This window comes from Sebastes umbrosus, chromosome 16, assembly GCF_015220745.1.
Source record: "Sebastes umbrosus isolate fSebUmb1 chromosome 16, fSebUmb1.pri, whole genome shotgun sequence".
NCBI lineage: Eukaryota > Metazoa > Chordata > Actinopteri > Perciformes > Sebastidae > Sebastes > Sebastes umbrosus.
In genome coordinates, this window is record NC_051284.1 from 14,753,449 (window position 1) to 14,765,838 (window position 12,390).

Here is a 12,390-nt window from a genome sequence, read left to right on the forward strand (position 1 = left end):
TATATCACTTTTGTTATACTTTCCTACTGTTATTGTCAGAGCAAATCAAGGCTCACCTGTGGGTGAGCACTTAAATAGACTGATGGGCAGGAGGGCAACAGCTGATTAAAACAATTACTCACAATGAGTGTAAGATTGTAACTTTAGAGTTTAAGAAACATATTCATTTACCTGAAAAAAGTCATAGTATAGTATGTTGGAAAAAAGTCATAGTATAGTATATCGAAAAATTAAAAAAGTCATAGTATAGTGTGTCGACAAATTTTGAAAAAGTCATTGTATAGTATGTTGAAAAAAAAGTCATAGTATAGTATGTCGAAAAAAAGTCATAGTATAGTATGTCAAAAAAAATTGAAAGAAATAGTATAGTATGTTGAAATTTTTAAAAAAAGTCATAGTATAGTATGTTGAAAAAACAATTCATAGTATAGTACGTCAAAAAAGTCATAATATAGTATGTGGAAAAATTACAAAAAATCATAGTATAGTATATGTAAAAAAAAGTCATAGTTTAGTATGTTGAAAAAAGTCATAGTATTGTATGTCGAAAAAAAAGTCATATTATAATATGCTGAAAAAAAGTCATAGTATTGTATGTCGAAAAATTAAAAAAAGTCATAGTATAATATGTCGGAAAAAAAGTCATAGTATAGTATGTCGAAAAAGAAGTCATAGTATAGCATATCGAAAAATAAAAAAAAGTCATAGTATAGTATGTCGACAAATTTTGAAAAAGTCATTGTATAGTATGTCGAAAGGTTTTGAAAAAGTCAGAGTATAGTATGTTGAAAAAAAAGTCATGGTGAAATATAGAGTGATATTGTGGTTTTAGCTGACGTGTGTCGTCTCACTGTTTTGACGGATGCTCGCTCACATTCACGTAGCGCGTGCACACGGGCGAGCGCAAGCAACAGGACACTGACTTTCGTTGACTTAACGGCCAAAGGTGTCGCTGTTACAACCAATTTCTGATTCTTACAAACAGTCCCTTTAACTTCTTGTTTGGTATACTTAGTTTGTTGCGTAATTAGTATTTTGTTTATAAATTGGGTAAAACTGTGAGCACCCACGGTTATATAGTAAGGTAGGCAGGTAGGACCAGCATGCACCTGGGTGGGTTTATGGTTTTTCTTTGAGCTTCGTTTGCTTGCTTTTTTGTGGATAAATAAACCAGAAACACATGGAGTCTTTTGCCTGCGTAAACCTACATACACATGGTGCGTCAGTGGCCCTTTGATTTAAGTCTGATTTAGATTTTTCCAACAAATGACCACTACACTAGCCAAAATAATGTAACGGGCTATATAAAAGGGAGCAGTTTTGAAAATAATCACCACATAATCTAGTTTACCAATCCATAGACTGTACAGTATATAAAGATGGAGGCATGACAGCTCCCCAAGAGTAAAGCCAAAACATCTTGATCACCTCCTGGTGGTTGGCTGTCATATAGATCATAAATCCCACCTCCTCCTTGTTGGCAGATGGGACATGGGCCAAACTGAAAAGTAAAAGTACATGTCAAATTTTTCCCAAAGGTTTGGTTTTAATTAGAGACACATCATCCATCTGTATATAGCCTACAGTCTATATACCAAACACATACAAACTACACTAACAAACAAGAACAGAACAGAGGTCACCTTTTTAAGCTTCAGCAGTGATATGAAGTACTGTAAATAAGGGGCTGATGAAACTACAACCTGACATGCAGCCTAACACGATCCACCTTTGTAACAGTGTTTGTGTATTCCCTGTGGTTTTCTGAGTACTCATGAATCAGATTTTTCAGTCAGTTAACAATTTCCCAAAGAAAGCGTCTCGCTCCTCACCCCTCATGGGCTTTCCAACATGGAAGTGGGTGCAGGGAAATAACAGGTTCTTTCAAGCATTAACTTATGAGTTACAAAGTAACCTGTAGGGAGAGTTACCATAGAAACCTAGCTCATTATAATGAAGGCAGAGATGAAGTACACTACCACAAGTGTTTTTTTGTGTTTGTACTTTGGCACCAGACAGAGATGCTTCGGGACAATCGTAAAGACCACCAGCTTTGTTTGGAAGCAGCTGGAAGAAATGGGGCGAGTTGGAGAGTACATTTTAAACATAAAGTCATTCTGTAACTGATAAAGATTTTATTCCACAACTTCACAGGAAATGTCAGTAAAACCAGTGGACTTACAGTGACAGCACCTACATGTCTGATAGAAGACATTAAAAAAGGTGAGATTTGGTAACTGTAATTAACACTAACCTTGAAGAAAGCTACACTGACTTTGAACTTTTTTCATATTTCACTTGTACTGGAGTAGAATTTAGTATTTCAGCTTGACAGCTTTAGGAAACAGAGTAAGACAATGGGCTCCACAGGCTCCAGACCCAGGCTGCGTAAAGTAGCTCCATGTAAAAGCCTGCAAGAAGAGGGGACGCAGCCTGAACCACAATGGAGCCTCCCTGCTCTGCCGGTCACTGTGGAGCAGCCGTCAGCATCTCTGGGAAAGAAGAAGACAATCTTACCTCCACTGAGACAGGAAATAACTCTTTCCAAACTCTCAGGTTAGTACGTCTTCTGGCTCTAATGTTTCATTCACACTCAGGCTTTTATCATTTTTTTTTTACTTACCATTCTGTGTTGTGATACTAGATAACAGTGTGTGCATGTGTGTGCTGTAAGAACCATGCTTTGCAGGAATCCTCCCACCAAAGCAAAGTAACAATTCAAGCATCATTCACTCCCATCCACCCCGAAGACCCCAGGTTAGCACGGCAAGATCAGCTGCCTAATATAGTTTTATTAACAGGCTATTGTTTCCTGATTCATATGAGACGTTTCTCATCTGTTCAATCCTGTGCTGGGACTCTGGCAGACAAAATTTTGCATTATTGTTCCTGACTGGTTGTGAGTTTTATCCAGACATGCCATCATTATCTCTCCTCAGGCAATGCACCCACTGGTCCTTCAAATTGGCCACACAAGCACTGCCAATCAAATTGCCATGGTAATAAAAAAAAAGAGAGAAACTGTCCCTGCATCACTGCCCCCATGCCGTGTCAAAACCCAATAAGGAATTTGATGTTTGTTGTAGGGCAGGGACTGCAGAGATGGGGGTGTCCACCTGTTTTCTACAATCGGCCAGACAGGACACTCTGGCACCAACAGAATGATTCAGGTAAAGCATCTTGACAAAGTACAGAAGAGCTGAAGTGCATCTATAACATCAATAATTCAGATCATCCCTTTTTATATTGAGGCAAAATTAAAGTGTGCAGCAGTGCTTACGAGAGATGGGGGGAAATAAAGTGGGAGAAGAGAGAGAGAGAGACAGCTGTGAGTATGGGCTCTTCTAGTCCCAGTGGATCTGATTAAAGTGTTGGTGGAGTGGAAAGTAGGGTGGTCTACAGCCATGACTGCTCTCAATGGGATCTATTTTCAGGGTACAGGGAACAGAAAAGCCGCCACTATTAGATACACGGTCCGAACACAAAGAAAAGTATAAACTTGACAATCAATGGTCACAATGGTTTGCTTTACATCCATGTCTGTCCATATGGAATATGTTAACTAAACTACAAACTAAAAACTGATAGACATCTGAAACTTGGCAAGGGCATTAGACACTGCTGTTTTTGTAAGGGCACAGAAGCCAAAAAGGTTGAATACTTGTTTAATCTGTAACAATGCATTGTATTTTATAAGCCTTTCATGTTTTTTTTAATGTAAAATCTAAATATGAAAAATAACCAGTAACTACAACTGTCAAGTAGTGGAGTACAATATTTCCCTCTGAAATATAGCCAAGTGAAGTAGAAGTAAAAAAGTAGCATAAAATGGAAACACTCAAGTGAAGTACAAGTACCTCAAAATTGTGCTTTAAGTACAGTAAATGTACTTAGTTACTTGCCACCTCTGGTTTCTTAAGGCTCTGTGGTCTTTCTAGGGAGGATTCCTGGAGGCCCAGACAGCTCTCGCTCAACAGGCTCATCAGCATCGGCGAGCTCACCTCCGACAAGCCAGAGAACAAAGAAGACATAAGGTTGTCTACTCAGTTAATGGTAAGACTGCAAATTATTAATCTAACAAGCCAGCTTGTTCCAAATAACATACCTGAATGTGGTCTACTGATTCCAACGTCATCTCATTTGGCCCTCTAGTTGGAGGTACAGAAGGCATCCAGAGGCTGAAACTTGTGAGAAGGCCCACAGAGAGGGACATCTTCTGGGATGAGACCACAGGAGAAAGTCTGGACCCCAGCTGCCTTCTGGACCCAAAATCTCTGCCTCACCTCTGTGAAGAGAGACAGCGTAACCAGCCAAACAAACAGCTCCTGTGCAAAGGGGAAGACGGGATCCTGACACATCGAGCACAAGCTCCCAGAAACAGAGAGGATAGAACACAACAATCTGGACACAGAGGACTGTCTTTAGACAAAAACGTATCATGGAGAACTGGAAGGGAAATAGAAGAAAGGGGTAACACACAGAGGGATAGTTGGTTGTGGCCTGAGCTTGCCAGAAGCTGTCAGACAGCGAGGATAAGAGGTGCAAGAGGGATCTGGGACAATAAACTGGACTAAGAACACTTAGTCAACCAACTTGCAATACAAACAAAACTCTTGATGTTCCGGGGATTCTTCTCATCATGGCTGAGTGTATGATGCCCTCTACAGGTGAAAGCAGTGAGAACACTCGAGGCAGTGAGTCTGAGCCTCATGTAGCCTCACTATAATATTGATAGCAAACATCCAACAATTTATATTTAGTTCAAAGAGTTGGGATTCAAATCATCCAGCTTTGAAACTTGTGCTCTATTATTGGGCATTTGTTATAGAAATTAGCACAAAAGAATCCCTCAGTATAAAGATATCACATTATTTGAAAAGATCTGTGGCTCTTGAAGAATAATTAGACTGAAAACAGGAAACTGCTAATTGCACCATCATTCTTCAAGTGGTCTCCCTGAGGCCGGCTCTTAGCGGGTTTAGAGAAGCTGAGAGGATCTGGACTCCTACCAAACACCTGGGGCCACAGTGGCCGACAAAAGCCTGGTCCTCAGGCACGGTGCAAAGATGAACATTGCCGGGATCACATCGCACAGCAGGGGGCTGGGCGGGAATTAAACAAGCAAAGATTATCCGGCAGTGGTTGAGTGGAATTCAATAGATGAAATAAGAATTAAACTGTATTAAAGAAATAAAAGGTCTAACATGAACCTTATTGTACTCCACCACTGGGTGTCATTATTGGGCTGAGGGACACAGTGAAGTAAACTCCCACAGTTAAGTGGATAACAGTTGCAGTGTTTATAATAATGTAGTTAATGTTTTAATGTATAAACCTTTTGGTATGAAAGATCATTTTGAGCATTTAAGGCTGTGCATCCTTGTGATATATTAACATGATTTATGACAATCCACACTGCTGCTTTACTTCCACAAATTTATTTTGGACTGTCTTATTTTGATGATAATTGTACAAAAGTGTTCCTGTATACATGTATACAAGAGTAAACAATGATGAAATAAATAATTAATGATTCTGAAAAACACTTTAGAATTAAAGACCCAAAGATATGAGCTGGAGGCACTGGAGCAGAGCAACACATTAAAATAGTCCATCTACTTAGCAAGCCATTCAATCAACAAAGCAAAGTCTGCCAGTGAGAGGCCACTGACTGCAGACTCGAGGAGCCAGACTGACCACATATTGGGATACTGAGGAGATTTAGAGTGGCCCAACTCTTCAAAAAAACTTCTCCTTTTCCAGTTCGCTAGCCACACACACTGGGCCTTAAAGCCAAATCGTCGTGGAGGGGGAGAGCCGAGAGGTCTCGGTGTCTGCCACTCCGTACCGCTACATAAAAAGAAGGTGAAGGATGCCGTGTGAGCAATTGGTTCCAATTGACAGAGGATTGGTCATGGTCAGCCTTTTGAGTGGAAATCCACGTGAGAATGTAGCATTTGGACCAGCAAGGGGCACAAGAGGCCAACAGCAGACAATGAGGGCACTCAGAGGAGTCTGGCTGCTGTGGAATAGTGGGGCACAATCTCCTCTGGTTTAACCCTTCATCGGCTGGTTATTCATTTAACTTAATATACTGAGGTGGAGTTTGCATTGTAGAATGAAACCCATCATAGTTCAGGTAAAAATAATAGTAAACAGTGAGAAACATCTGGAACTACATTCCCTTCTTTAACTAATTTCTTTATAATTATGTATTGATTATAAAAGGATGTCTATGACACTTGTGTTACAACAATAGAGATCAAATATTTTACATTAATTAAGTTAAAGCACCTACGCAACCTCAAGAGGCGCCCCAACCACTTCCATCCTTGTGACTTTTTCACCAATTAGGCAGGTCCTGCTCGCTGAATAGGACCGGCTGCTTTAAAGTCTCAGAGGGCCAGAGGGTCAGCGCTCAATCACAGTCTGGCTGGAAAGGTTGAGTGTTTGAACTAGCCACTAGTTGACAGGGCGGGGATGGGGTCAAAAGGGGTGGGGGAGTGATTGGTGGAGGGGGCAAGGACTCCTGCCAGCTCTAAAAGAGGAGCCTTTTGTAGCCAAGACACTGGCCAGAGCAGCCAGGCCTTTCACAGCCCAGCCGCCCCTCTCCTCCAGGCCCACAACAGCTGATGACAAGGCCCCAGCTGCTAATTATCCGGCTGATGGAGAGTCACTGAAGTGGGACTGTCAGAGCGAGGGGTGGCCCTTGTGTCTGCAATGGGATAAATTTGAGGGGAGGGTGAAGGTTGGGGGATAAAAGAAGTTTAACTACAGGGGCAGGTTTTTTTTGTAAGCGCCATCTATCAACAAAATCAATACTTCTGCAAATTGTGAACTGTACTGAATAAAAGCAATATTATTCAATCTTTAACATGTAAATAATCGATAACATAGAAAATTTAGATAGCAGTCAAAATAATTAGTAGATTTTACATCATTTGTGAGCTCTGCAGTAACAACAGGATAGTAAAAAGTTTTCACACATCCAGTCTGGATCACTGTACAGTATGTGCTCGACAGTCCTGTTACAGTATAGTGAACTGAGCACCTTTCCACCGAGCTGCTCTCAATGTAGCCATGCTACAGCATCATCTGCCCAGAGGATACCGGAGCCATTCCTGTTGAATTCCATATGAAGTACTCTTTGGATTGAAGTTCTCGGGCTGAAAATAAGACAGACAGATAATTTTTTTGTTTCAGAAAACATGATTTCAGCCAAAATTTCTTATACAAAAATCTATTGTAAGCTTACATGTTATAATCCGTTGTTTGGCAGAGGAATAAACCTGCACTGAATGCTGGTCCACACAGCACCCAGAGAGCGTCATGTCAGGCACTTTGAAATACAACTGTGAAGATAACGGTGGGAGTGTTAATCACTTTACAACCTAATGATTATATTTTAATAGATCCCTTATCCATTTGACCTTATCCCATTAGCTGTTTAAACATTGCTGCAACATGCTGTAGGTGTAAATAAACAAACTGAATCATGTATCGCAAATCTTTCAATCAGGCTTCTGATTCTCACCATGCATATTAACTTACTTTAATATAGGCTGTAAGCTCTGTGCAAAGGGGGTCAGTAGGTCCTGGTGTCGGCCCAGAAAAGATGATTTTGCCCTCCATTGTGACCTCACGACATTTAGGGAACTTTTGTCCTAAATATCAGTGAAGGGAAAACTACCCATTAGTTTCTTCTTCAAATATACAGCTGCATTAAAGTGTTTTTCAACATTGATGCTCAGGAGCACAGTGCCTACCCAGGCCCCAGACCAGCAGGTTCTTCTCCTTTGAAACATCCAGTTGTCCGGAGCTCACCTTCACATCCACAACACCCATCTGATCCCTGCACAAGACGCAGAGCCCAAATGCAGATGTTAGTGCAAACATACTGATTGAAATGGTTGGGTTCAACCACTTTAATCAACAGAGAGGCAACTAATGAAAACAGATTTGACACATGAGAACTGTTTATCTGGATGGGTCATTTTTAAAACGAGAGAGTTTTATTTGCACTGCTCTACAAGAAAACCCACAGGGACAATATACTGCAAGTGTATTTAATGTAAGAACTGTTTTTTAAGGGTATTTAGTGCAACATTTCTTAGAAATTTCTGCAGATTGTGTGAGAGGAGTATTTTATCTCATAGTTGCACATGATGGAGTGGAGTTTGAGACTTGTAGATTAGGTTATTAGGTTTGCTCATTTATTCAGCTAAGGTGAGTTATTTAGTGTACTGGAATGAGACCAGTGCAGGTGTTTTGCAAAGAAAACTGTGCAGTTTTAAAAAGGACGCAAGACGGCTCTGTTCCATATTATACAAAAGCCTAGGGCTGACCCGAAAAACCATTTTTAGGGTTTCGAAGCTTCGGTGAGAAATATTGCAAGGTATTAGAAGCTTTGTGGCGAATCGCAGCAGGCTGATATTTTCTACTGTCTGTCTGTCTCCATCTCCGCGGTTTCAGTACCCGGGACAGCACCGCTGCTACACTACTTTTCACACACGCACCTCTACACCCAACAAACAGCAATATTCGTCTGAGAAAAACTAATAATAATTAATGTTGAATATGAATAATGTTGTGTGATTATTCCTTATTTCATGGGCTACTTTGGAATTTGTTTATTATTATATTTTATAAAATAAAAAAACGAACTAAAACAAAGCATTCTAACACTGATTTGGAGGTCGATTACCATGGCAACCGCCAAAGCTTTGAAGAATTTGGGTCAGCCCTACAAAGGCCCACGCAAGAGACCATAAAACAGTTATCAATTATGGGAGAAAATGTTTAAGCAATAGATAAAAATCAATAATATGTCGCTAATGTAATAAGTGGTATTTCTAATTTTTTTTAAAAACAAATTATCTCATTGATGCTTTTATTTGATTGCCAGTTGGAATTAATTTTACTTCAGTTTGCCTGCATAGCTAGGAAATTTGTCTATTAGTAGTTAATACAAATCTTTTTTTACGTACTTTTAATTAGATTTGTTGATTATCCAACTTCTATATCCATAATTTATTATTTTCAGGTGCTATAACAGAATGATGTCTCATAGAACTTCATGAATTTAGTTTGACACAAAACAGATTTCTTAATCTTGTAAACACTAATCCGACACTGTTAAAAAAGAGAACTTCATTTCTGATTGGATATCAGGATGACAATTTACCCTCAAAGATGGCACAGACTGAGAGGCATTAAAGCTCTTTGCGCTACAAGAAACAAACACTGGAAGGTGCTGAGGTCTAAAAGTTTACATCCTCTTGTGCTGCGTACCTGTTAAAGAATGGCAGGTGTGCTTCACAGTACTCAAAGCTGTTCTTCACACTCTCGTGAAGTTTGAGGGTTACTGACACACGCAGCTGGTTCTCTTCTTCCCTCAGTTGATATGAACCGAGAATAGGGGGAACAGGGACCTAATGAAAAATTGCAGGAATCATTTATGACATTAACACTAATGCGTGGGATTAGAAGTATGTTAGTATGTTTGTTTTATACCTGAGATGTATAGCTGCATAGTCTGAATGGCTCCAGAGGAGGAGAGAAGGGGAACTTATATGGCCCAGAGAAGGCCGAGCCATCAGAGTTATCCACGCTGCTGGCAGTCAGGATACTAGAATCCAGTGAGGTGACACAAGGATGGACCAAGATGTCCTGTAGTGGAGAACCATTTGGTGGCAGTGTGAGGGTCACTGTCACATTTGGGAGCACCCCTTCCACTTCACACTGTTGACAGAAAGACAAAAAGGTAGAATGAAGGAAAAGAATGGACACAAAAGTTATAACATTACTTGCTTTGCTTCACTGTGATCTTACTTTGCATGTCACAGTGCCATAAACATCCCACAGGTCCTGTCCGCCCTGGTTACCATACTGCATGGAGCGCACTGTTTCCATCAGTGCTACGTTCACCACAGCTCGACCGCGGTGGAGCCCCGTCTTCCAGGCTGGCTGCTTCTGGTTCCCAGTGGGAGTGGGCACTGTGGGTGTAGCAGGTGCCCCCAGTAGTGGCACATCCAGGGGTGTGCCAAGTGGACAAACCTGCAAGAGTATAGAGGGCAGCATCGCCAGGCGAGAGGCCAGCCCCTCGCTATCAGGCTTACCCCCAGAGCCAAGAAGAAAAGTCTGCAGACCTGCCAAGAGTGTGAGGCCCTGGGAGACAGAGAGAAGGCTGGCAAGGGGTGGCCGTGGCTCAGCAGGGGCATCCACTAAAGGCAGGCAAGCTAGGGTAAGAGGCCCTTGTGAGATGGCCAACACTGGCCAAAGTGTTCCCTTTCCAGTACCGTCCACACGCAGCTCCATGGCTGGTGATCGCTGACGATGAAGGCAATCATCTCTGAGAGCTACATAGGACTTGTCTGAGTCTGAAAGACCTAACTCAGTGAGCAGGAGGTGCAGCACAGCGTTGTCTTCTGGGACTGCTGTGTATGAGGAACCTGCCAGGCTCTTTGCACGATGCTCCACAGTAGCAAACCTCCTGTGGGGGGGGGGAGACACAAAACATTACAAAACACTGTAGGCTGCAAGCAGTGTGACAGCAGATATTTTACACTATTGTAAACAGGAACATGAGAGCCATTATCATCTGATCAGCTACTTCCTGCTATTCCCAGGTCCAATTTTGTGACAAGAGGCGATCAGGCTTTTGCTGTCAGGGCTCCCAAACTCTGGAATGCAGTTCCTATAGAGATACGATCATCTAACTCTGTATCCACTTTTAAAAAACTTTTGAAAACCCATTTTTTTAGGATAGCATTCCTATAAGTAGAAGGGTATAAATATATGTATGTATACATCCGTTTCTGGACGCATGTGTACATTTATACACATCTATGTATTTATACTGTATATTTGTTTTATCAACTTGTCCTACCATTTTACCACTTCTATTATTATTGAGATGTTCTGTGATGTTCTGTTTTAGCAGTTAACATATTTGTTTTACTCTATTATGCTTTTATTGTCTGATGTTCTGTTTTAGCAGTTATCATATCTTTTACTTTATTCATCTGCTTTTATTGTCTTGTGAAGCACTTTGTAACATCTGTTTTGAGAAGTGCTATATAAATAAATGTACTATTATATTATTATTATATACTGTATATTTGTTTTATCAACTTGTCCTACCATTTTACCACTTCTATTATTATTGATATGTTCTTTGATGTTCTTTTTTTAGCAGTTACCATATCTTTTACTTTATTTATCTGCTTTTTTCGTCTTGTGAAGCACTTTGTAACATCTGTTTTGAGAAGTGCTATATACATAAATGTATTATTATTATTATTATTATTATTATTATTATTATTATTATTATTATAACGTTAACTCATATACATATACTCATATACACCCAAAGTGTGTGAAGGAGCTCTATCGCAGGTCCTTCCTTCCTGCAGCTGTCAGACTCCACAACCAGCACTGCTCCCACTAGACCACTTACACACCACAAAACTGACAATAACCTGATATTTTCAGGTGGAATTTCATTCATTCATTCATTCATTCTCACTGTGCAATATCATTTTCCACTTGTGCAATTTTGTTAATAATCTGTTTATTGTCAATACTGTATATACTGCTCCTATTTTTATACTTCCTTCTTTTTAAATGGTTCATATTTTGTTACACTTTGTTTAGCTCTTTTTTACTGTGTTAGCTGATGCATCTTGTTTATTTGCACTATCCCCTTTGCTGCTGTACACTGCAAATGTCCCCCACTGCTGGACTAATAAAGGAATATCTTATCTTATACTGTATATTTGTTTTATCAACTTGTCCTACCATTTTACCACTTCTATTATTATTGATATGTTCTGTGATGTTCTTTTTTTAGCAGTTACCATATCTTTTACTTTATTTATCTGCTTTTATGGTCTTGTGAAGCCATTTGTAACATCTGTCTTGAGAAGTGCTATATAAATACATGTATTATTATATCATTATTATTATTATTATAACGTTAACTCACATACATACCTTGTAAAGCGTATTGATACATTCTCTCCCTTCACCTGAGAGATAATCCACAAAGCACGCACACTCATTTGTCCAGTCTTCAATGTACAGACTACTCTGTGACTTCAATGTTAACATAAAAGCATGTTAAGGTGCAGAAGATCACAATGTTCCTCTCTGTTATGCATTTGACAAACTCAGCAACTCGCTTCCTGTTTCTGCGTCATGTGACAACAATCACACCAATCACACGTCACTCGCGCGCGCGCAGTACTAAGCAACCGTTGCCACCCTTCTCCACCCATACCGGAAGCAGAGGAGCTGCTAACCAGCTAGCTGTCAACAACAAAAGGGCACAAAACGAGAACGAAATCAAGCAAATCCATGTGGAAGTCGGTGGTATTACCGACTCTGAGC

General features: G+C 40.3%; 2 protein-coding genes across 2 annotated transcripts; one reads left to right on the forward strand and one right to left on the reverse strand.

Annotated features, from left to right (window-relative positions):
* The first annotated feature begins 1,988 nt into the window (after positions 1-1,988).
* LOC119504576 lies at positions 1,989-5,281 on the forward strand. Its single transcript, XM_037796820.1, has 6 exons — positions 1,989-2,556; positions 2,675-2,757; positions 2,940-2,999; positions 3,087-3,170; positions 3,939-4,053; positions 4,153-5,281. The coding sequence occupies exons 1-6, from the start codon at positions 2,358-2,360 to the stop codon at positions 4,572-4,574; spliced, it is 963 nt and encodes a 320-aa protein (XP_037652748.1). The 5' UTR covers positions 1,989-2,357; the 3' UTR covers positions 4,575-5,281.
* A 487-nt stretch (positions 5,282-5,768) lies between these two features.
* On the reverse strand, positions 5,769-12,380 carry ap5m1 (adaptor related protein complex 5 subunit mu 1). Its single transcript, XM_037796819.1, has 8 exons — positions 11,995-12,380; positions 9,832-10,492; positions 9,514-9,741; positions 9,292-9,431; positions 7,767-7,852; positions 7,552-7,664; positions 7,256-7,352; positions 5,769-7,166 (listed from the first exon to the last, which is right to left on the reverse strand). The coding sequence occupies exons 1-8, from the start codon at positions 12,060-12,062 to the stop codon at positions 7,084-7,086; spliced, it is 1,476 nt and encodes a 491-aa protein (XP_037652747.1). The 5' UTR covers positions 12,063-12,380; the 3' UTR covers positions 5,769-7,083.
* Positions 12,381-12,390: the final 10 nt, after the last annotated feature.